This window comes from Oncorhynchus keta, chromosome 25 (assembly GCF_023373465.1).
Source record: "Oncorhynchus keta strain PuntledgeMale-10-30-2019 chromosome 25, Oket_V2, whole genome shotgun sequence".
NCBI lineage: Eukaryota > Metazoa > Chordata > Actinopteri > Salmoniformes > Salmonidae > Oncorhynchus > Oncorhynchus keta.
Window position 1 is genome coordinate 10682467 of NC_068445.1, and position 22556 is coordinate 10705022.

At 42.7% G+C, this 22556-nt stretch overlaps 1 protein-coding gene across 1 annotated transcript; it reads left to right on the forward strand.

The window, feature by feature from the left end:
- Window positions 1-311: 311 nt before the first annotated feature.
- On the forward strand, window positions 312-20744 carry gldc (glycine dehydrogenase (decarboxylating)). Its single transcript, XM_035735633.2, has 25 exons — window positions 312-733; window positions 832-910; window positions 4605-4740; window positions 5189-5353; window positions 5534-5611; window positions 5714-5861; window positions 10441-10637; window positions 10847-10943; window positions 12028-12133; window positions 12342-12481; window positions 12910-12990; window positions 13149-13246; window positions 13596-13680; window positions 13824-13865; window positions 14354-14496; window positions 14777-14852; window positions 15901-16026; window positions 16278-16427; window positions 18111-18223; window positions 18526-18667; window positions 18876-18987; window positions 19098-19193; window positions 19471-19643; window positions 19939-20019; window positions 20199-20744. Exons 1-25 carry the CDS (start codon window positions 446-448, stop codon window positions 20337-20339), a joined length of 3093 nt encoding a protein of 1030 aa, XP_035591526.1. The 5' UTR covers window positions 312-445; the 3' UTR covers window positions 20340-20744.
- Window positions 20745-22556: the final 1812 nt, after the last annotated feature.

Genomic DNA, 22556 nt, shown 5'->3' on the forward strand with positions numbered 1-22556 from the left:
GCGAATCTCTCAACTGCGCGATATATGTCATTAATCTCCCGTGTAAACGCAGGTTGCAACCTGAGAGCCACAAGGTTGGTATAAGCACAGATGGTGGATATATGTCCCGTTTACGATTGGGGGAAAATTATAGGCACCAATGCATTGGCAACTGGGTCTGGTAGGCTTTCATTGACTGTATATAAACCAGAAAAATTAAGGAGTGTGATGTCTCGCTTCCGTATCTGGGCTCAGTGCAGCCTGGCATATTCAGCGACCGTTCTCTTATCGATTGGTTAGTTCTTGTGGAATGGGCAGGCGTATAAATTAAACAGTTTCAAGTAGTTTGCAGATACTTTGGGAGAAAGCAGAGCAGTGTCTAAGGGATTCAGTTGAGGTCGGCCGCTTGGAAGATCTCTTTAATCTCTCTATATATATTTTACATTATCGTTTTAGTGAGTTAAAAATGCAAAGCTGTGCAAAGTCATGGGGGATCCTATTCGGCAAGTCTGTGAATCCCCATGCACCTTGCAGACACATTAATGGCAAAAGCCGTATCTTTGGGAAACAACAGAATATAATCCAAACACTTAATAATGCTTGTGTAACTGTACGGGGTCTACGGACTTCTGCAGTCTATGCTGCTTCTAGACAGATAGACAGAATACTGCCGAGACACGATGATTTTGCAGAGAGGCACATTGGCCCAGGTGAAAGGGACAAAAGGGAGATGCTGGATGTGCTTGGACTTGAGGTAAGTTTTAAATACATTTTGGATAAAGAGAGAAACTATTGCAACTATTTATACAAATTCAGTTGGTTTTGACTTGTATCGCATTTATTGCTTTTCAGTCGATCGCCCAGTTGATAGAAGATACAGTTCCAGAATCCATCCGTATTCAAAGAAGTATGAAAATGGATGATCCTCTCTGTAAGTGTTTCTTCTCTCCAACATCTTTGACAGCACGTGTTATTGTTGATGTTTGTGTTCTCGATAGATATATTGCCTCGTCAATGTTATAAAATGCTGAATTTGCTAGCCGGTGTTTTTTCTTTACAAGTGCGTTATAATGTATTTCTGCGGATATCCCTGACAAATTCATCGTGAATTGATTGATTAATAAATCATCTTGCATATGTCCCTTTTTTAAAATGTTTTGTCAATATATTTTACTGATCTCTGAATTGTATTCTACAATGGGTGTAAATAAAGCCAAACGAGTGGCTGAAATGTAGATTGCACTCCTATTGTGTGCCATTGGGTGAAGCGCTCTTCACCCTTAAGTCTTCCTTTGAACATATTTGGAGTTGTTTTTGCGAAACTCAATGACCAGCACCAATCTCCAGTTGGGGAGCCGATGCTAATAGGATGGCAATTGGAGTGTAAAGTTCAGCCTTGAGCTCCTGTCCCAACTCCAGTTCAATCTGGTTATAACATTACATCACAGTTGAATGAAATGTACAAAGGAACTTCATGAGATTCCTTGATGGGTTAGGCATTTATTTTTCTTACTTGAATACATATTTTTCACATTTAATAATAGACTGATTTCAGTTGATTGAGCGAATAGTGAGACCTTTTGAAACGTGTTTCTATCAATAATGGTCTACAGCAGACCTACATCTACGAGGTGTATTTCATTAGCAAACCCATGCTGTATAATTCCATTAGAGACCGACATATCAGATCACTTGCTAGAGATTTACAAGGCTACATACACATACTATTCTGGACAAGTGCAGTACATTGTATTAATACTTTACCTTGTTTTGTATAATAAATTAGATTTATTTAAACAATAGTTCTGAAGCAACTGACAATATGGCCATAATACAATGAATTAAACAAGTAAATTAAACAGACAAGCATTACATGCAAAGTAAATAAACACAATAGTATTGCTTAAGACAATTATTTGTAATAACATAGATGCATATTTTTTTGCCAATATTTTCACTACTGTAAATTGATGCTCTAATGCGCTCTTTCCAATTGATAGTGATCCATAACCTATGTCATACAAACAACTGCATTGTTTTCAGAGGTCAATAGTGAAACTCAGCTGTCAATTCCTAGTATTATTGTTACTAATTTTCTATTTTACATTAGATACATTAGTCATTGTTTTCACTATCCTGATACACTGCATATTATATACAAAAGTGTGTGAACACCCCTTCAAATGAGGGGATTTGGCTATTTCAGCCATACCTGTTGCTGACAGGTTTATAAGATAGAGCACACAGCCATGCAATCTCCACAGGTAAACATTGTCAGTAGAATGGCCTTACCAAAGAGCTCAGTGACTTTCAACGTTGCACTGTCATAGGATGCCACCTTTCCAACAAGTAAAATTTCTGCCCTGCTAAAGCTGCTCCGGTCAACTGTAAGTGATGTTATTGTGAAGTGGAACATCTAGAAGCAACAATGGCTCAGCCGCGAAGTGGTAGGCCACACAAGCTCACAGAACGGGACCGCCGAGTGCTGAAGCGCGTTGCAAAACTTACTACTGAGTTCCAAACTGACTCTGGAAGCAATGTCAGCGTAATAACTGTTCGTGGGGAGCATCATGACATGGGTTTCCATGGCCGTGCAGCCCCACAAAAGCCTAAGATCACCATGTGCAATGCCAAATGTTGGCTGGAGGGGTGTAAAGCTCAACGCCATTGGACGCTGGAGTAGTGGAAATGCGTTCTGGCAGTCAGACGGAAGTTCATCTGGCAGTCAGACAGACGGAGCTGGGTTTGGCGGATGCTAAGAGAACGCTACCTGCCCTAATGCATCGTGCCAATTGTAAAGTTTGGTGGAGGAGGAATAATGGTTAGGGGCTGTTTTTCTTTCATAATTCGGGATAGGCCCTTTAGTTCCAGTGAAGGGAAATCTTAATACTACAGTATTCAATGACACTCTAGACGATTCTGTGCTTCCGATTTTGTGCCAACGGTTTTAGGAAGGCCTTTTCCTTTTTCAGCATGACAATGCCATCATGCACAAAGCGAGGTCCATAAAGAAATGGTTTGTCGAGATCGGTGTGGAAGAACTTGACTGGCCTGCACAGAGCCCTGACCTCAACCCCGTCAAACACCTTTGTCATGAATTGGAACGTCGACTACGAGCCAGGCCTAATCGCCCAACATCAGTGTCCAACCTCACTAATGCACTTGTGGGTGAATGGAAGCAAGAACCCACAGCAATGTTCCAACACTGATTGGAAAGCCTTCTCAGGAGAGTAGAGGCTGTTACAGCAGCAAAGAGGGGACCAACTCTATATTAATGCCCATGATTTTGCTGTGAGATGTTCGACAAGGAGGTGTCCACATACTTTTGGTCATGTAGTATATTTCAGAAGTACTCAACTTGGGGGAGAGGAATAAGTCCTTCAATTGGTAATGAAGACTTTGCCTAGTGTACTCTGAAATAACACTGTACTACTAGTCACATGTTAGAACAAAACACAGTATCTGCCACTTGCTATTTGCAGAATGCTTGGACCTTATTCTAGGTTGGGTAATAAGGTCCGTGGATCGGGGGGTTTAATACCACCTTCGGTCACTCCTTTCTGTCGCGTTCCATTATGTAGCAAGCCATGCATGAAGGAACAAACTGATGGCCATACTGGTTTTTGCTTGTTCAGGTTGGAGGAGCTTGGTTTGCAAAGCCAGCAAGGGATTCTCTCCTCAACAATGGTTCTGAATCAGGCTTTTCTGTTGCTTTGAGGATCTTTGCGACCATAGTGAACCACTGCCCTCTACTACTAATGATGCTTCCACTTGTTTTGTTATTAATGTTAGATATTTCCAAACACCATCTTGTGCTGCTGTGTCCTAAAGCATCACATTTTTAAATGCAGGATGGATTTACAGTAAAACGTCTTGTGCCACCTAAATTCAAACCGCAAATGATCACATCTTTGTGTGGTGTATAACAGGAGAAATGCTCATCCTGAATATGAGCGTAGTTTGGGCACTCGGTTCAGAGGGGTCATGTTGTCCATTCTTTGCTGAGGGAGTTGCTAAGCAGCAATGGAATGCCTGAGGAATTCCAGTGTCTCTGTGTGTATTGGCTGATCCTTTGCCACAGCACTGAGGAATTAGGCTAGATAACTAGCCATCGGGAAAGGGACCATATGTTGCACATAATTGTCCCCGCCAATGTATAGAAATATGATGACCAAATGGAAATGCATTCGACATGTACCAAAATGTTGTATACAGTTCACACACTAACATGACACGCAGAGATGTGGATTACACATCCAATCACATAAAGCTGTTTAGTTTAAATTCCTATCCACTCCATTTTGAAAGCAAATCTGATGCTATATGATGTCACTGCCCATTTCAGAAAATGGATGTGTAAAATCATTTTCAAGTTGGTTTCATGCAAGCCTCATCCCCATCCTGACTGAGTCAGGATGATCCGTAATCATAATGCAGCTACCTGCCTACATGGGAGAGAAGATGCCATCAATCTTGTGCTGTTTTGCAGTTGAAATGAAGATACATTTTTATTCATTTAAATCAAACCAATAAGCAAACATACACATCAGAAATGTATTTTTATTGAAATGCATTTTTTTTGTCTCAAATGCATGTGATACCAATTGTGATGGCTATTTCTCCAGGTGAGAATGAAGTCTTGGAGCGTCTCCAAAAGATTGCATCAAAGAACAAGGTGTGGAGGTCTTACATCGGAATGGGCTACTACAACTGCTCCGTGCCTCCAGTTATACAAAGAAACCTTCTAGAGAATTCGGGATGGTATGGGCCACTTTGACACACACACAGAGTGATATGTTCGTCTTGTAGCCAAATTGTCCCCATTTTTAATAGGGCATTCTATATTTGATTGTGTACTCAAGGTGTGTATATGTATGGGCTTCTGTTAGTCATTAAAGCACTAATTGCTACGTTGCAGAAAAACTTGCCCCTAATCAGAAATCTTGTGACTTGATGCTCAAGTTTCCAGTTTAGGTTTGCACTGGATTAAATTACATGCTCACATGTGGAATCTTGTGATCCATATTTGTTCAACTTAAAACGAGACAACACTCTCAATCATAACACTTTGATTTTACATTTTACAAATGCATTTCTCTCTTTTATCTTCGTAAACTTCCACTCACGTCAGCCTAGTGTCTTAATTCCTTGAAAACCAGCTTGTTTTTCTGTATCTTTTAATGATTTCTCTGTATCCTCTTCTCGTCAGGGTGACTCAGTACACCCCCTATCAGCCCGAGGTGGCTCAAGGTCGCCTGGAGAGTCTGCTCAACTACCAGACCATGATCTGTGACATCACGGGCATGGCTGTAGCCAACGCCTCCCTGCTGGATGAGGCAACGGCTGCTGCCGAGGCCATGCAACTCTGCCATAGGTAAGGCGAGAATAAACACAAGTGAGAGATAGTGGTTGACCATTAAAGGATAGTTAATTTAGTAAAGTTCATGTATAGGGTCTAGTTGTAGTCTATAAATTGGGCCCAGGCCACTTAGTCAGGAAAAACTCCTGGTCCTACAGGTGTGTTCATCATTTTATTGTTACATGCTCCCCACAGACAGAACAAGAGAAGGACGTTCTACATTGACCCACGTTGCCATCCTCAGACGATCGCTGTAGTGCAGACAAGAGCCAAGTATGGGCATCCTTTCAATACTTCAGGAACAAGGTTAGAACTGTGTACCAAAAGCAGCATCCTCACTATTGGGTGCTCTGCTCTGTGATTGTTGACTAACAGCTACATTGGGGTGAAGACAGTGCTGAAGCTGCCTCATGAGATGGACTTCAGTGGGAAGGATGTGAGCGGGGTGCTGTTCCAGTACCCAGACACCGACGGCAGAGTGGAGGACTTAACCGTGCTGGTGGACCGCGCTCACAAGGGAGGGGTAAGAGAGCCGCCACGTCTGACGTTATTGTTAGTAATGGTTTATTAACCTAGGATGATATGGGGTGGCAGGTAGCCTAGTGGTTAGAGCGTTGGACTAATAACCGAACGGTTGCAAAATCAAATCCCTGAGCAGACAAGGTTAAAATCTGTCGTTCTGCCCCTGAACAAGGCAGTTAACCCACTGTTCCTAAGCCGTCATTGAAAATAAGAATTTGTTCTTAACTGACTTGCCTAGTTAAATAAAGGTAAAATAAAATACATCTTCAAGTAAATTGGGGTGGGGGTTTGGTAGACTTATTTGGATTTGTCGCTCCTGGTTTGGTAGGAAAGGATCCCTTCTTGCTACGCCACATAGCTTGCCCCGGTCTACTAACTGCTAGCTTGCCGGCCCCGGCCTGCTAACTGCTAGCTTCCCTGCCCGGTCTGTAACTGCTAGCCCCTGCTAACTGCTTGCTTACTAAGCCGGCCTGCTAACTGCTAGCTTGCCCCGGTCTACTAACTGCTAGCTTGTTTAGCTCCGGCCTACTAACTGTTAGCTTGTTAGCATCGGCCTGCTAACTGCCTGAATCGCCGTGTCTCCAGTCAGCCCAACCACTCACTGGACCGATATGTTCACTTGGCTACGCATGCCTCTCTCTAATATCAATATGCCTCGTCCATTACTGTCCTGGTTAGTGATTACGGTCTTATTTCACTGTAGAGCCTCGAGCCATGCTCAATATGCCTTAACCAACCATGTTGTTCCACCTCCTACATATGCGATGACATCACCTGGTTTAAACATCTCTAGAGACTATATCTCTTTCATCATTACTCAATGCCTAGGTTTACCTCCAATGTACTCACATCCTACCATACCTTTGTCTGTACACTATGCCTTGAATTTATGCTATCGTTCCCAGAAACTTGCTCCTTTTACTCTCTGTTCCGAACGTGCTAGACGGCCAGTTCGTATAGCCTTTAGCCGTACCCTTATCCTACTTCTCCTCTGTTCCTCTGGTGATGTGGAGGTTAATCCAGGTCCTGCAGTGCCTAGCTCCACTCCCACTCCCCAGGTGCTCTCATTTGTTGACTTCTGTAACCGTAAAAGCCTTGGTTTCATGCATGTTAACATTAGAAGCCTACTCCTTAAGTTTGTTTTACTCACTGCTTTAGCACACTCTGCCAACCCAGATGTCTTAGCCGTGTCTGAATCCTGGCTTAGGAAAACCACCAAAAACCCTGAAATCTCCATCGCTAACTATAACGTTTTCCGCCAAGATAGAACTGCCAAAGGGGGCGGTGTTGCAATCTACTGCAAAGATATTAATACAGAACTCTGCAGGCTAAGTCTGTACCCAAACAATTTGAGCTTCTATTTCGAAAAATGCACCTTTCTAGAAACAAGTCTCTCACTGTTGCCGCTTGCTATAGATCTCCCTCTCCCCACAGCTGTGCCCTCGATACCATATGTGAATTGATTGCACCCCATCTATCTTCTGAGCTCGTGCAACTAGATGACCTAAACTGGGACATGCTTAACACCCCGGCCATCCTACAATCTAAGCTTGATGCCCTCCATCTCACACAAATTATCAATGAACCTACCAGGTACAAATCAGTAAACACGGGCACCCTCATAGATGTCATCCTAACTTACTTGCCCTCCAAATACACCTCTGCTGTTTTCAATCAAGATCTCAGCGATCACTGCCTCATTTCCTGCATCCGTAATGGGACCAAACGACCACCCCTCATCACTGTCAAATGCTCCCTGAAATACTTCTGCGAGCAGGCCTTTCTAATCGACCTGGCCGGGGTATCCTGGAATGACATTGACCTCATCCCGTCAGTAGATGATGCCTGGCTGTTCTTTAAAAGTGCCTTCCTCACCATTTTAAATAAGCATGCCCCTCTCAAAAATGTAGAACTAGGAATAGAACTAGGAATAGATATAGTCCTTGGTTCACTCCAGACCTGTCTGCCCTTGACCAGCACAAAAATATCCTGTGGCGTTCTGCATTAGCAGAATAGCCCCCGTGATATGCAACTTTTCAGGGAAGTTAGGAACAAATATACACAGGCAGTTAGAAATGCTAAGGCAAGCTTTTTCAAGCAGAAATTTGCATCCTGTAGTACTAACTCAAATGTCTGGGACACTGTAAAGTCCATGGAGAATAAGAGCACCTCCTCCCAGCTGCCCACTGCACTGAGTCTAGGAAACACTGTCACCACCGATAAATCCACTATAATTGAGAATTTCAATAAGCATTTCTCTACGGCTGGCCATGCTTTCCACATGGCTACCCCTACCCCGGTCAACTGCCCGGCACCCTCCACAGCAACCCGCCAAAGCCCCCACCATTTCTCCTTTACCCAAATCCAGATAGCTGATGTTCTGAAAGAGCTGCAAAATCTGGACCCCTACAAATCAGCCAGGCTAGACAATCTGGACCCTCTCTTTCTAAAATTATCTGTCGAAATTGTTGCAACTCCTATTACTAGCCTGTTCAACCTCTCTTTTGTATCTTCTGAGATTCCCAAAGATTGGAAATCTGCCGTGGTCATCCCCCTCTTCAAAGGGGGTGACACTCTAGACCCAAACTGCTACAGACCTATATCTATCCTACCCTAAGGTCTTCGAAAGCCAAGTTAACAAACAGATTACTGACCATTTTTGAATCCCACCATACCTTCTCCGCTATGCAATCTGGTTTCAGAGCTGGTCATGGGTGCACCTCAGCCACGCTCAAGGTTCTAAACGACATCATAACCGCCATCGTCAAGAGACATTACTGTGCAGCCGTATTCATTGACCCGGCCAAGGCTTTCGACTCTGTCAATCACAACATTCTTATTGGCAGACTCGACAGTCTTGGTTTCTCAAATGATTGCCTCGCCTGGTTTACCAACTACTTCTCTGAGTTCAGTGTGTCAAATCGGAGGGCATGTTGTCCGGACCTCTGATAGCCTCTGGGTGTGCCACAGGGTTCAATTCTTGGGCCGACTCTCTTTTCTGTATACATCAATGATGCTGCTCTTGCTGCTGGTGATTCTCTGATCCACCTCTACGCAGACGACACCATTCTGTATACTTCTGGCCCCTCTTTGGACACTGTTAATTAACCTCCAGACGAGCTTCAATGCCATACAACTCTCCTTCCGTGGCCTCCAACTGCTCTTAAACGCGAGCAAAACTAAATGCATGCTATTCAATCGATCACTGCCCGCACCTGCTCACCCGTCCAGCATCACTACTCTGGACGGCTCTGACTTAGAATACGTGGACAACTACAAATACCTGGTTGTCTGGTTAGACTGTAAACTCTCCTTCCAGACTCACATCAAGCATCTCCAATCCAAAATTAAATCTAGAATCGACTTCCTATATCGCAACAAAGCATCCTTCACTCATGCTGCCAAACATACCCTCGTAAAACTGACCATCCTACCGATCCTCGACTTCTGTGATGTCATCTATAAAATAGCCTCCAACACTCTACTCAACAAACTGGATGCAGTCTATCACAGTGCCATCTGTTTTGTCACCAAAGCCCCATACACTACCCACCATTGCGACCTGTAAGCTCTCGTTAAAAGTCCCTCGCTTCATACTCGTCGCCAAACCCACTGGCTACAGGTTATCTACAAGTCTCTGCTCGATAAAGCCCCGCCTTATCTCAGCTCACTGGTCACCATAGCAGCACCCACTCGTAGCACCCGCTCCAGCAGGTATATCTCACTGGTCACCCCCAAAGCCAATTCCTCCTTTGGTCGTCTTTCCTTCCAGTTCTCTGCTGCTCATGACTGGAACGAATTGCAAAAATCTCTGAAACTGGAGACTCACATCTCCCTCACTAGCTTTAAGCACCAGCTGTCAGAGCAGCTCACAGATCACTGCACCTGTACATAGCCCATATGTAAACAGCCCATCTATTTACCTACCTCATCCCCATACTGGTATTTATTTATTTAATTTGCTCCTTTGCACCCCAGTATCTCTACTTGTACGTTCATCTTCTGTCGATCTACCATTCCAGTGTTTAATTGCTATATTGTAATTACTTCGCCACCATGGCCTATTTATTTCCTTAACTTACCTAATTTGCACTCACTGTATATAGACTTTTTGTTGTCTTTTGTTCTACTGTATGTTTAGTTTATTCCATGTGTAACTGTGTTGTTGTATGTGTCGGATTGCTACGCTTTATCTTGGCCAGGTCGCAGTTGCAAATGAGAACTTGTTCTCAACTAGCTTAAATAAAGGTGAAAAAAATATATATATATTCAGTGATTCCCTTTGATGCAGGTCTTTGGTTGAACAGTGGGCACGGGAGAAAGTGTAGGATGTGGTGACTCCAGTTTGGTACCTAAGTGCTGTGTATTTATTTCGATTTTTTTATTTTACCTTTATTTAACGAGGCAAGTCAGTTAAGAACAAATTCTTATTTTCAATGACTGCCTAGGAACAGTGGGTTCAGGGGCAGAATGACAGATTTGTACCTTGTCAGCTCGGGATTTGAACTTGCAACCATCCGGTTGTCCACCGCTCTAAACACTAGGCTACCCTGCCGCCTCACTGTCTCTCATCCCTGTAGGCTCTGGCTTGCTGTGCCACTGACCTGCTGGCCCTGTGTGTGCTACGCCCCCCTGGAGAATTTGGGGTGGACATTGCCCTGGGCAGCTCCCAGAGGTTCGGGGTACCTCTCTGCTATGGTGGTCCCCACGCTGCCTTCTTCTCTGTCAAAGAAAACCTGGTCAGGATGATGCCTGGCAGGATGGTGGGAGTGACAAGGTGAGAGCCCTTGAGATCCACATTGGTCCTGTTCAGAATGGAAGTCAGATCTCTTGAAGTTGTTCAATTTTGGGCAATATAAGCAGCATATTGAGATTTACTTTATATCATACTTGCTCATAGTCTAAAAGACTGAAGTATGTGGAACACATACATAAAGACAATATCTTGATGTACATTTGTTTTAAATGTCCCTTTTTCACCTGCAGGGATGCCGCTGGTAAGGAGGTGTACCGCCTGGCCCTGCAGACCAGAGAGCAGCACATCCGCAGAGACAAGGCCACAAGTAACATCTGCACTGCGCAGGTACTGTACACTGAGCCTCCATCCAATATTGACACAAGGAGCCTCCATCCAATATTGACACAAGGAGCCTCCATCCAATATTGACACAAGGAGCCTCCATCCAATATTGACACAAGGAGCCTCCATCCAATATTGACACACTGAGCCTCCATCCAATATTGACACACTGAGCCTCCATCCAATATTGACACACTGAGCCTCCATCCAAGATTGACACACTGAGCCTACATCCAATATTGACTGTTGGAATCGGCTAAACTTTGAACATTGAGATATGAAATAAATGATAGAGAAGAAGCCTTGAGTAGAAGGAGTGAATGGGGCTGGGTTTTATGTCAGAAGTTAATGGTTCTCTGTAGGAAGACAGATAGCTTCGGAATGTGTTGGGTGGAAGGGAGGAAATCAACGTGTAGAGATCGAGATAGAGATGACAGATGCACTGTGGATTAGGTGAAGGAGGGGATGAGGTCAGTAGGTGAGGACAGAGTCCCTTAACGGAGTAATAAGGGTTTGGTATTCTGTTACCCTTTTCCTGTTGAACCATAAAATGTAAGGATTGGAGAGAAGGAGGAGTTTCTTAAGTGGGATGTATATAACTGTGATGGTGAGAAATGTTTTGCTGTCTGAATTACAGCTGTACAGATCCTTTGGGAAGAATTAAACTTGGTTAAAGCTTCTCTAGTGTCTGAGTTACTTACTCTGAAAAATGAGAACCTAACATGACACACTGAGCCTCCATCCAATACCGACACACTGAGCCTCCTTACAATACCGACACACTTTGCCCCAGAGCAGTTTTTTTTTTGTGTAAATTTAAAATAAAAAATTAAACTAGGTGTAGTGGTTGTCTGCGTTTTTCTAAGTATATTTTTAAATAACTTTCTCTCACCTTCAAACTGTATATACCTAGGATAGGATAAAGTAATCCTTCTCACCCCCCTTAAAAGATTTAGATGCACTATTGTAAAGTGGCTGTTCCACTGGATGTCATAAGGTGAATGCACCAATTTGTAAGTCGCTCTGGATAAGAGCGTCTGCTAAATGACTTAGATGTAAATGTATGTAATGTATATGTCTCTTTCAGGCTCTGCTGGCCAACATGGCAGCCATGTTTGGAGTGTATCATGGACCCCAGGGCTTAAAGCACATTGCTGAGAGGACACACAATGCTGCACTAATCCTGGCTGAGGGTATGTCCTCCAACACTCTCACTGCACATGTGCATTGCTTTATTATTTCTCTTACATCACAACACTTAGGGCTTATGTCAATCAACCGTGACCTAATTCAATCACAAGCGTGTATTGAGAAAGAAATAGTAACATTGCTTTTCTTTAGATAAATTATGAATGATACTGGGTTTTTAGAAATGCCTTTCTCTCTCTCCCTTTGTATCAGGTCTGAAGCGGGCCGGACACAGGCTGCACAGCGAGATGTTCTTTGACACACTGAAGGTTGGCTGCAGTGTGGCAGCCAAGGACATTCTGGCGAGGGCTGTCCAGAGAGAGATCAACCTGCGTGTTTATGGCGAGGGAGTGGTGAGTAGTACCAGATACGTTTTAGGAACAGATGACATACGCATCCATCCAGTGTTCCTACTGTAAGCAGGGCAACAAAGGTACAACAAAACACATCACACTTCAGTCCATGCTCCCATGTGCTTTATTGACAATGTTTGACCCTTAGAATACGTTGTCAAATCATTTTGTAAATAAAGCATAGATACTCTTACGTTGAGTCCCCCCCTATAGATAAAACCAGGGGCTAGTTCCGGATGGGGAAGTGTTACAGAACGTTCAGATAGAAATGTATTGTAGAGTCATTTGAGCTCTACTCATTAAATATCTATCTGCAGCATTGTAGAATTAGCACCCCTGTGAATAAGCCACGTGTGGCCATGTTCATTTATGCTTTAGATACACACACACATTTCTTTCACTCTGAAATGATTACTGTGTTTCCCTAGTTAGGTGTGTCTCTGGATGAGACGGTGAAAGAGAGGGACTTGGACGATCTGCTCTGGGTCTTTGGATGTGAATCCTCAGCGGTACGTTTTGATTTCAATATTCAATATAGGGGTATGCATAAACTCTGTATTGACCCGATTGCTATCTTGAGAGTGAGTGCAAAAGATGCATCTTGAAGCCATGGGACAAACTGATTTCAGCTATCCCATATATAATTCCATTAAATCTCAATTGACAGGAGCTCATTGCTGAAAAGATGGGTGAAAGGGTGAAAGGCATTATGGGTAGTCCTTTCAAGAGGACCAGCAAGTACCTCACCCACGCAGTCTTCAACAGGTTGGTCTGTTTGTAACGAACTCAAATTCCAGTACTGGCCTGGGCGTGATGAGGATGACGCTTGATATGCCATAATTGTTATTATGACTTGTGTTCTCAGCGACAATAGTATTATCAGTATGATACCAGAATGGTGAGAGACATTAACTGACCTTCCATATTGATTAGTTCTTTCTGTTGTCCCAAACTGCACTTGATGCCTGATAGAATAATTCCTTACACTGGTAAAATAAGGTTGTTTACACATGTACTGTAAGTGATAATACAAGGTTTTAGAAGTGAAATAACATATTAGGCCTAAAACGTGTCTTATGATCTTGATTCACTCTGATTCTCGGTCCCCGTGCAGTTACCACTCCGAGACCAACATTGTGCGCTACATGAAACGCCTGGAGAACAAGGACATCTCTCTGGTTCACAGCATGATCCCACTGGTGAGTCTCATGGGAAAGCAAATAAGACATGTTTTACTTTAGACATGGTGCTGTTCACATAATCTGAATACTACACAAAAAAATTGCAAACCACTAAAGATTAGTGGGCTATCACAATTTTTAATATCCATTTTGTTTTCCAGGGTTCCTGCACAATGAAGCTGAACAGTTCTTCAGAGCTCATGGTTAGTTAATAACAGGTTAACAGGTCAATTCGAATTAAAGGCAGTCAATTCAGGGCATAAACTGAAATTCCAGTTCAATAATAAAAAAAGGGCATGTATTTTCAATGATTTCTCAATAAACTTAAAAGTAAAAGCTATTTATTTAAAACGTTTTTATTTTTTTCTCCTTCATTTTAAAATCCAATCAGTGCCTGAATTGACTTTCTTCAATTTGAATTGAACCCAACCCTGGTTAATATCTCTCCTTGGACAAAACATTAATACACCTCCCTAGTATTGAGTGGGGGAAAAAATCCTTCTTTAACCTCTCCTCCCCTTCATCTACACTGACTGAATTGGATTTAACAGGTGACATCAATAAGGGATCATAGCTTTCATGTTTTGTACACTCAGTGTATGTCCCCTTTTTACCCTGATTACTGCAGTCCTTTTTTCATGGTGGTGTTCTGACTATTTCTCACATTGTTCCCTCTTTCCAACTGTTTTAGCCCATCACCTGGAATGAGTTTGCCAACCTTCACCCCTTTTGTCCCCTGGACCAGGCTGAGGGTTACCAGCAGCTCTTCAGGCAGCTGGAGAAGGACCTCTGTGAGGTGACTGGCTATGACAAGATCTCCTTCCAACCCAACAGGTAAGCCCCTCACTGACACCAACATTCTGTGTGCGTGGGGGGGGATTCATGACCAAATGGGATGTCAGTTTCCCACACATCATCTGAGCGTGATTTACCAAACTGATTTACCCCACTGTCAATTAGTTCAGGTCATTTTACTTGATCATTTAACTATCAAAGCTAGCTTTGTGGCTGATATCTCTATGGTTCCAAGCACCCTGAGACAGGACTTCACTGGGAGCATGTTTCTGAGCATGTGGCTGGTACATTAACAAACTGGATGACCTTGTCTTTTTAGTGGTGCTCAGGGAGAATACGCTGGCCTCGCTGCCATCAAAGCCTACCTGAACTCTAAAGGAGATGCCCATAGAACGGTAAGTATTGTTCTAATGAAACGAAACACACTCATTTTTGCTAGCACACGTACTAGACAAGGCAGAGTCATGCAGTATGGGAAAGGGGGATACCTAGTCAGTTGTACAACTGAAATGTGTCTTTAACCCCCCCCCCCCGAATCCGAGAGGTGCAGGGGGCTGCCACAATCGACATCCACATCTTCTGCGCCCGGGGAACAGTGGGTTAACTGCCTTGCTCAGTGGCAGAACGACCTTGTCAGCTTTCGGTTACTGGCCCAATGCTCTAACCTCTAGGCTAGTATGTCCACCCTTTGTTAATTGTTAATGCAATAAAATTGTTTGAAAGTCCTCAAGTAGATTAGCGGTTAAGAGAGTTGAACCAGTAACTGAAAGGTTGCTGGTTCGAATCCCCGAGCAGACTAGGTGGAAAATCTGCCAATGTGCCCTTGAGCAAGGTACTTAACCCTAATTGCTTCTGTAAATCGCTCTGGATAAGATCGTCTGCTAAATTACTAAAATGTAAATCTAAGTATCACAACTGTGTCAAGTAGAGTTCCCGTTTTGTAATTTGACATTTGTCTCAAGAGCTCTCACCACTATCAAAAATAACAACTCCCTTATAAGCACATCTTAGATAGTGGTGTGAGCTTTTCAAACAGTCAATGTCCACAGTTGTGCAAATAAAGGACAGAAAACCCAACACTACCTGGAGGTTACTTGATTTCAAGATCCCATATTTGGTGATATTAAGACTTTGGGATCAGCAAGTCATGAGCAAAACTGATTGAGCGCGGCTGTTTTTCCCGTCAGGGGGGAATGTAAATGTTACCCAACAAACACACAGGTATTTGTGTCCCTGTGACATTTTTGAAAATGTATAAACAAGTCACCTAATAAGGGATAAAATCAGCTGATTACCTATTTTGCATCGATGTCACAGAGATTTTCACAAAGAAATGTTAGGACTCTAATGCTGTAATGGTTGACTTACTTAGGCCTAGTTGAATCTCTTTTACTTTGTGATGGTCTGATTGTAACTGTCTTTGATGTTTTCTATTTTGCTCAGGTTTGTCTGATCCCCAAGTCAGCCCATGGTACCAACCCAGCCAGTGCCCAGATGGCTGGCATGAAGGTGCAGGTGGTGGAGGTGGACAAGGATGGCAACATTGACATGGCAAACCTCAAGGCACTGGTAATAGCTGGTTGGAGTGATTCTGATAATAAGCTTGCTGTTACAGAAGAGCCTTTAAATATAACCAATGATCTTGAGTATCCCTTTCAAATGCTTTTAAATCTAGGCACAAAGAATAATTGAGAAACATGATGGCCAGAGAGTCGGTGGTCACTATCTACCGGTCGTGCAACCAGTAGTGAATTAGCCCCGTTAAAAGTGGCCTCTCACATTGCAGAGTCACACGGACTAACCCATTATTCCTCACTTAGGTGGACAAACACAAGGCTAACCTGGCAGCCATGATGATAACGTACCCCTCCACCTTTGGTGTGTTTGAGGAGAGCATTGATGATGTGTGCAATCTCATCCACCAGAATGGTGGACAGGTCTACCTGGACGGTGCTAATATGAACGCACAGGTGAGAGAAGAGTATATGTTTGTCACCTTGCTGATAAAGTATGTTTTTGTGTGGACATTACTGCATAGATACTTTTTTAAGTTGAACAGTGTGTTTATATAAACTATTTTGTACAGTAAAACTTTGACCCTTTTTGCCAAAATAATTAAAATAACACATTGGGTTGCTTATCCAGGTGTTAACTGAATCATGGACCCATCAATCACAAGACTATTTTGAATACATTTAGTTATTTGAGTTAATTGAGATACTGTGTGCGTGTATTCACATGCACACACACAAGAATGTGGACACTCCTTCAAATGAGTGGATTTGGCTATTTCAGCCACACCCGTTGCATATATAAAATCGAGCACACAGCCATGCAATTTCCATAGACAAACATTGGCAGTAGAATGGACTTACTGAAGAGCTCAGTCACTTTCAATGTGGCACCGTCATAGGATGCCACCTTTCCAACAAGTCAGTTCGTCAAACTGCTAGAGTTGCCCCGGTCAACTGTAAGTGCTGTTATTGTGAAGTGGAAATGTCTAGGGGCTGGGGCTGTTGTTCATGGTTTGGGCTTAGTTCCAGTGAAGGGAAATCTTAATGCTACAGCATACAATGACATTCTAGATGATTCTGTGCGTCCTACTTTTTGGCAATAGTTTGGGGAAGTTCCTTTTCTGTTTCAGCATGATAATTCCCCCGAGCACAAAGCGAGGTGCATACAGAAATCGTTTGTTTCGAGATTGGTGTGACCTCAACCCCATCGAACACCTTTAGGATGAATTGGAATGCCGACTGTGAGCAAGGCCTAATCACCCAAAATCAGTGCCTGACCTCACTAATGCTCTTTTGGCTGAATGGAAGTAAGTCCTCAAAGCAATGTTCCAACATCTAGTGGAAGACTTCCCAGAAGAGTGGAGGCTGTTCTAGCAGCAAAGGGGGGACCAACTCCATATTAATGCCCAACATTTTGAAAAGAGGTGTTCGAGCAGTTGTCCACATACTTTTCGACACTACTTTTGGTCATGTAGTGTATATTATTTAGTTATTTATTTGTAGCATTTGAACATAGCATTTTTACAAGGCTCCCAGGGAGTGCATGGTTGTGCTATTCCACAGCGTACAGAGTGACCTTTGACCACAAGTCTGTGAAAAATACAAATTTCTTCAAACCTCCTTGCACCAATAGCCATCGGTCTGAGCAACCCAAATTCCTTTCTTGAGCAGAGGTCAACTTTCTCATGCTTTTCCTCCCCTGTCAGCAGTAGCCTCTTGCATAGTCAGTCTACACAGGATCCTAAGGGCAGGGATATTTGTATGTGGAGTGGTGGGGGAAAACCCTCTTTCATATGAATAACATGTTTCACTACCTTGTGCATTGCAGGCATGGATTCAAATAGTATTTCAAATCATTAAAATACTTAGGCTGTGTTTCATAGAGCTTGCCTGGGGCAACAGAAGCAATGCAATAGTCCCAAACGTGCAAATAAACAAACATTTGGTACTCCAGGCAGGATCAAGTATTTGAGCAATTACATTTGAAAGATTTATTTTTAAACTCAAGTCTGATGCATTTTACCCTCCACCAGTACAGTAGCATCTGCTTCTGCAGATAAGAGGAAATGTCATTTTGGAGAATTGCCTTTCTATCACCCTGTAATCTCCTCTCTCTCCTGCCTGCTCTGCTCTCTACAGGTGGGCTTGTGTCGTCCTGGTGACTACGGATCTGACGTGTCTCACTTGAACCTACACAAGACCTTCTGTATCCCCCATGGGGGCGGAGGACCAGGGATGGGACCTATCGGAGTGTAAGTGACCATAACGGGATTGTTTCCATCAAATACACAGTAATGGACTAAGTACAAAAACTGAACCTGCCCAAAGGAATATAACTGGCCAAATCCATTATAAATGGGGAGTTCTGTCCTGGTCAGGTCACATAATATATGTATGCCATTTTGTAGACACTTTAATCTGAAGTGACTCAGTAATGCGTGCATAAATGGTAAGGAAATACTCCTGGCACAATTTTTTTTTTGTGCAAAACATGACTTAAAAGTGGATCATTAATGACTTTTGATGACTTAATGGAGTTGTGCACGTTTAACAGGAAGGAGCACCTCGCCCCGTTCCTGCCCTGCCACCCAGTGGTCAGCATGTCAGCAGGCAACATGTCCAGCTCCCTGGGCACCATCAGTGCTGCCCCCTGGGGCTCCAGTGCCATTCTGCCCATCTCTTGGGCTTACATCAAGGTCAGTACCAGTGTACTGTAACTATCCTATGGTTCAGTGCCATGAAATGTAAATAGAGATAATGATAGATTTGTTAGAATAGTGATACTTTATTGGTGATACTTAAAGGTCTTTATAGGCAAATGCATGGGAGAAAAACGTGCAACTGAAGTGGGGACGTACCAGTTTAGTACACGCGTTGATACCCTTTTTGGATCCTACTGTGTAGATGATGGGAGCCAAGGGACTGGTTCATGCCACAGAGGTGGCTATCCTTAATGCCAATTACATGGCCAAGAGATTAGAGAGCCACTACAAGATCCTCTTCAAAGGCAGGAAAGGTGAGTGGTGTTGGTCCTATTCACCCAAGTATGATGTCCATCAGTAATCGGCCAACACTAGCAAATGTTGATTTTCTTAATTAACACAGATTTTTTGGGGGGGTCCACAGGTTTTTGTGCCCACGAGTTTATTTTGGATGTGAGACCATTCAAGAAGACCGCCAACATTGAAGCGGTGGATGTGGCAAAAAGGCTACAGGATTATGGTGAGCTGGAACATGGATATTCACAACATTGCATTTATGGATAGTTTGGTACTGCTTAAAAGTCAACAGGGTCTACTTCTGTCTCTTTCTGTATATTATGTAAAAGATCATTGCTATATATATATATATATATATATATATATATATATACACACAAATGTATTCCACACACAGGACCTCTGCTTACTTAAGTACATATTTAAAGTAATGTTATTTACTGTTTTATTTATTTAACTGAGCCCTCTCCTCATCCCCCTCTGTGTCTGACCCTGGCCAGGTTTCCATGCACCCACCATGTCGTGGCCCGTGGCAGGAACCCTGATGATCGAGCCCACGGAGTCGGAGGACAAGGCAGAGATGGACCGCTTCTGTGATGCGTTGATGGGAATCAGACAGGAAATAGCAGACATTGAGGAAGGCAGAATGGATGCCCGCGTTAACCCACTGAAGGTGCACTGCACTGGCCTGACTCATAGACACAATTTACACTGTGTGTATTAAGCCATGCAATCAGCTAAATACAACGGTCTATAAACTCAGTTATTTTCCTCAATTAAGTGTGTGTGTGTGTGTGTGTGATAGCATCCTATATTTCAACCTAAGTTATAACAACTGATTGTGATAAGACATACATACCACTCTGGTGTTATAAAAAATGTGTGCTTTATTGAAATGTAGCAAGAGTTGAGGTATGTTGCCAGAGCAGCTAAAATAGGTGTTCACTTGGGTCTGTCTGTGTCCACAGATGGCCCCTCACTCCCTGGCGAGCATCACCTCCTCCACCTGGGACAGGCCATACTCCAGGGAGTACGCTGCTTTCCCCCTGGTGAGTCTTCCATCTGGAAAACATCACTACCAACTCCACTTCCCCTGAGGAAATTATGGCTCTGTTTACAATTTGATTTACCAAAATCGTTAGACACAGATTATTTTACTCTCTCTGCATTAATGTTAACAAATTGTAAGCATGGTAAACTCAAATGTTTCTCATTTTAAAACTTCCAGCCATTTGTGAGGCCAGAGACCAAGTTCTGGCCATCCATCTCCAGGATTGACGACATATACGGTGACCAGCACCTGGTCTGCACTTGCCCCCCTATGGATGTGTACGAGTCACCGTATGAGGAGAAGAGAGCCTCCTCATGACACTAACGCCTCTGTTATACCAGCCCTCATCATTCATCACACTTCCAAATTCTGATAGTCCAAGAGTTGTGTATCTTTTTTCTGTATTTCCGTGATGTACCCTTGGTGCCTCAACTCTGTCTATGTTGTACAAATAGTTGCCTTGACTCTCCCTTCACGCTGTTTTATTCTCTAAAGTCCAGGATCGGCCCAAAAAACGTATATCTCAACTTGTGTAGGGTTGTTGTTTATTTGCCATCTGTTTCGTGTATGAATATTTTAAAATATGTATTTTGACACTTGTTTACCTAATTACTTATACTAACGTTAGTCTTGATGTTAATACTTTATGGGGATAAAGAAAGTTAATCATCTTTAAATTACCTGTTAGGGAAAAATAGTTGTAATAAACATTGATTGTCTGGATATTTTCTTGTTCAGTTTTGGAAGTAGACTAGACTTCAGTAAAAATCACATTTGAGGTAATACTGCCAGCTAGATGTGACTGTTGGAATATCGGCACTTGCTTTGTCTCCCATGGTTTGCCACATGATTTATTCTGCGGGACACAACACTAATACATTTGGACATTCAGAGTTTTTTTATTTTTTTTTATCACCAGACGACATCATATAATTGGGTGAAAAAGAATAAGTGCCGATTACAGTTCTCATAACTGTCCTGTGTTCAGTCTTTGATGCTAATTAATTGGGTTTTTACAGTTCAAAATATGAGCATGAGACCCTAAGGGAAGTTGGTTAATCCTATTGGGTGATAATCATTTTGCTTTGCCTCAAATCTAGTTTGTGTGGTTTATGACTGAAAGCACAATCAAAGGAACTGGTGTGGGTGCATGCCTAGTTTAATGTAATACCTACACTTACTGTATGCAAGAAGCTATGGCATTTTTCAATTTCTTAAGACACACACCCTATTTTTACCCCGTCTGCTTTTCAACTCCCCACACGGTGCTAAACATTTGGGGATTGACATTAAGGATTTCCCTATTGCCTGGGGCAAGTGAGCAGTTCTGCTCTGAGGTTGCCCCATTGGGCAGGTTGTATTTTTTTTATGTGAAAACAATAAAACTGCTAGGAATTCCAGTTGCCTAAAATGAATCATCTGGGGCCAGATTCCCAAAACCTTATTAAGAAGAAATTTCTTCTTAACTGACATTTTTTCCTTAACTATAGACTTAAGAAGAAAGAACATGTTTTAGAACAGCAATCTCAGTATGAAATATGCTAACATGACTGCCATTGCTAGCTAAATTGGTTACCCAGCAACAGACATTCTTAAGAAAATTCATTGCGGAATTGCACTTACAAACTATCTTAAGTTAAGTTTTTGTGTAAGAAGTGTTTTGTGAATCCAGCCCCTGGTTCCTCCCCATTGTTTAAGTGAGAGACAATTATTTTTTTACACTCCTTGACATTTTCCACATTTTGTGTTACAGCCAAAATGTTACATGGATTACATTTGTCTTGTTTTGTCACTGGCCTACACACAATACCCATAATGTCAAAGTGGAATTGTTTTTTGAAAGTTTTACAAATTAATTAAAAGCTAAAATGTAATGAGTCAAGAAGTACAGTGCATTCGGAAAGTATTCAGACCCTTTGACTTTTTCCACGTTTTGTAATGTTAAAATAAAATAATCAATGTTTATATCCCAGGACAAATTAGCTAGCAACAGCAAGCTAGCTAGCTAAATTGCCATACATATTTAATGCTTTTCAACCTGTCCCCAAATTAATATAACTGGTTCAGAGTTTGTTTTGATACTTCAACCTGGGTGTCCTGATCACGTCTGGTGTGGGGGGACAAAATCAACATGCATGCAATGGTGCATGCAGACTCACACGTGTGTGTTCGGGTCAGCATGTTATTCTAAAATGGATTTAAACAGTTTTTCCCCCTCATCAATCTACACACAATACTCCATAATGACAAAGCAAAAACAGGTTTTTAGCAAATGTATTTTCAAGTCTCTTCAAAGATGTTAGATCAGGTTCAAGTCCAGGCTCTGGCAGGGCCACTCAAGGACAATCCGAGGGTCACTCTTGGCTTCATCAGACCTGAGAATCTTGTTTCACATGGTCTGAGAGTCCTTTAAGTGCCTTTTGGCAAACGCCAAGCGTACTGCCTTTTACCCTCATAGACGTCATCCTGACCAACTGGCCCTCCAAATATACCTCCGCTGTCTTCAACCAGGATCTCAGCGATCACTGCCTCATC

Coding starts and splice junctions, on each gene's coding strand:
- gldc (XM_035735633.2), top strand. CDS start 446: ATGCAAAGCTGTGCAAAGTCATGGGGGATCCTATTCGGCAAGTCTGTG. Junction 4,741..5,188: donor CTTCTAGAGAATTCGGGATG/GTATGGGCCACT, acceptor TCTTCTCGTCAG/GGTGACTCAGTACACCCCCT. Junction 19,644..19,938: donor CCCGCGTTAACCCACTGAAG/GTGCACTGCACT, acceptor CTGTGTCCACAG/ATGGCCCCTCACTCCCTGGC.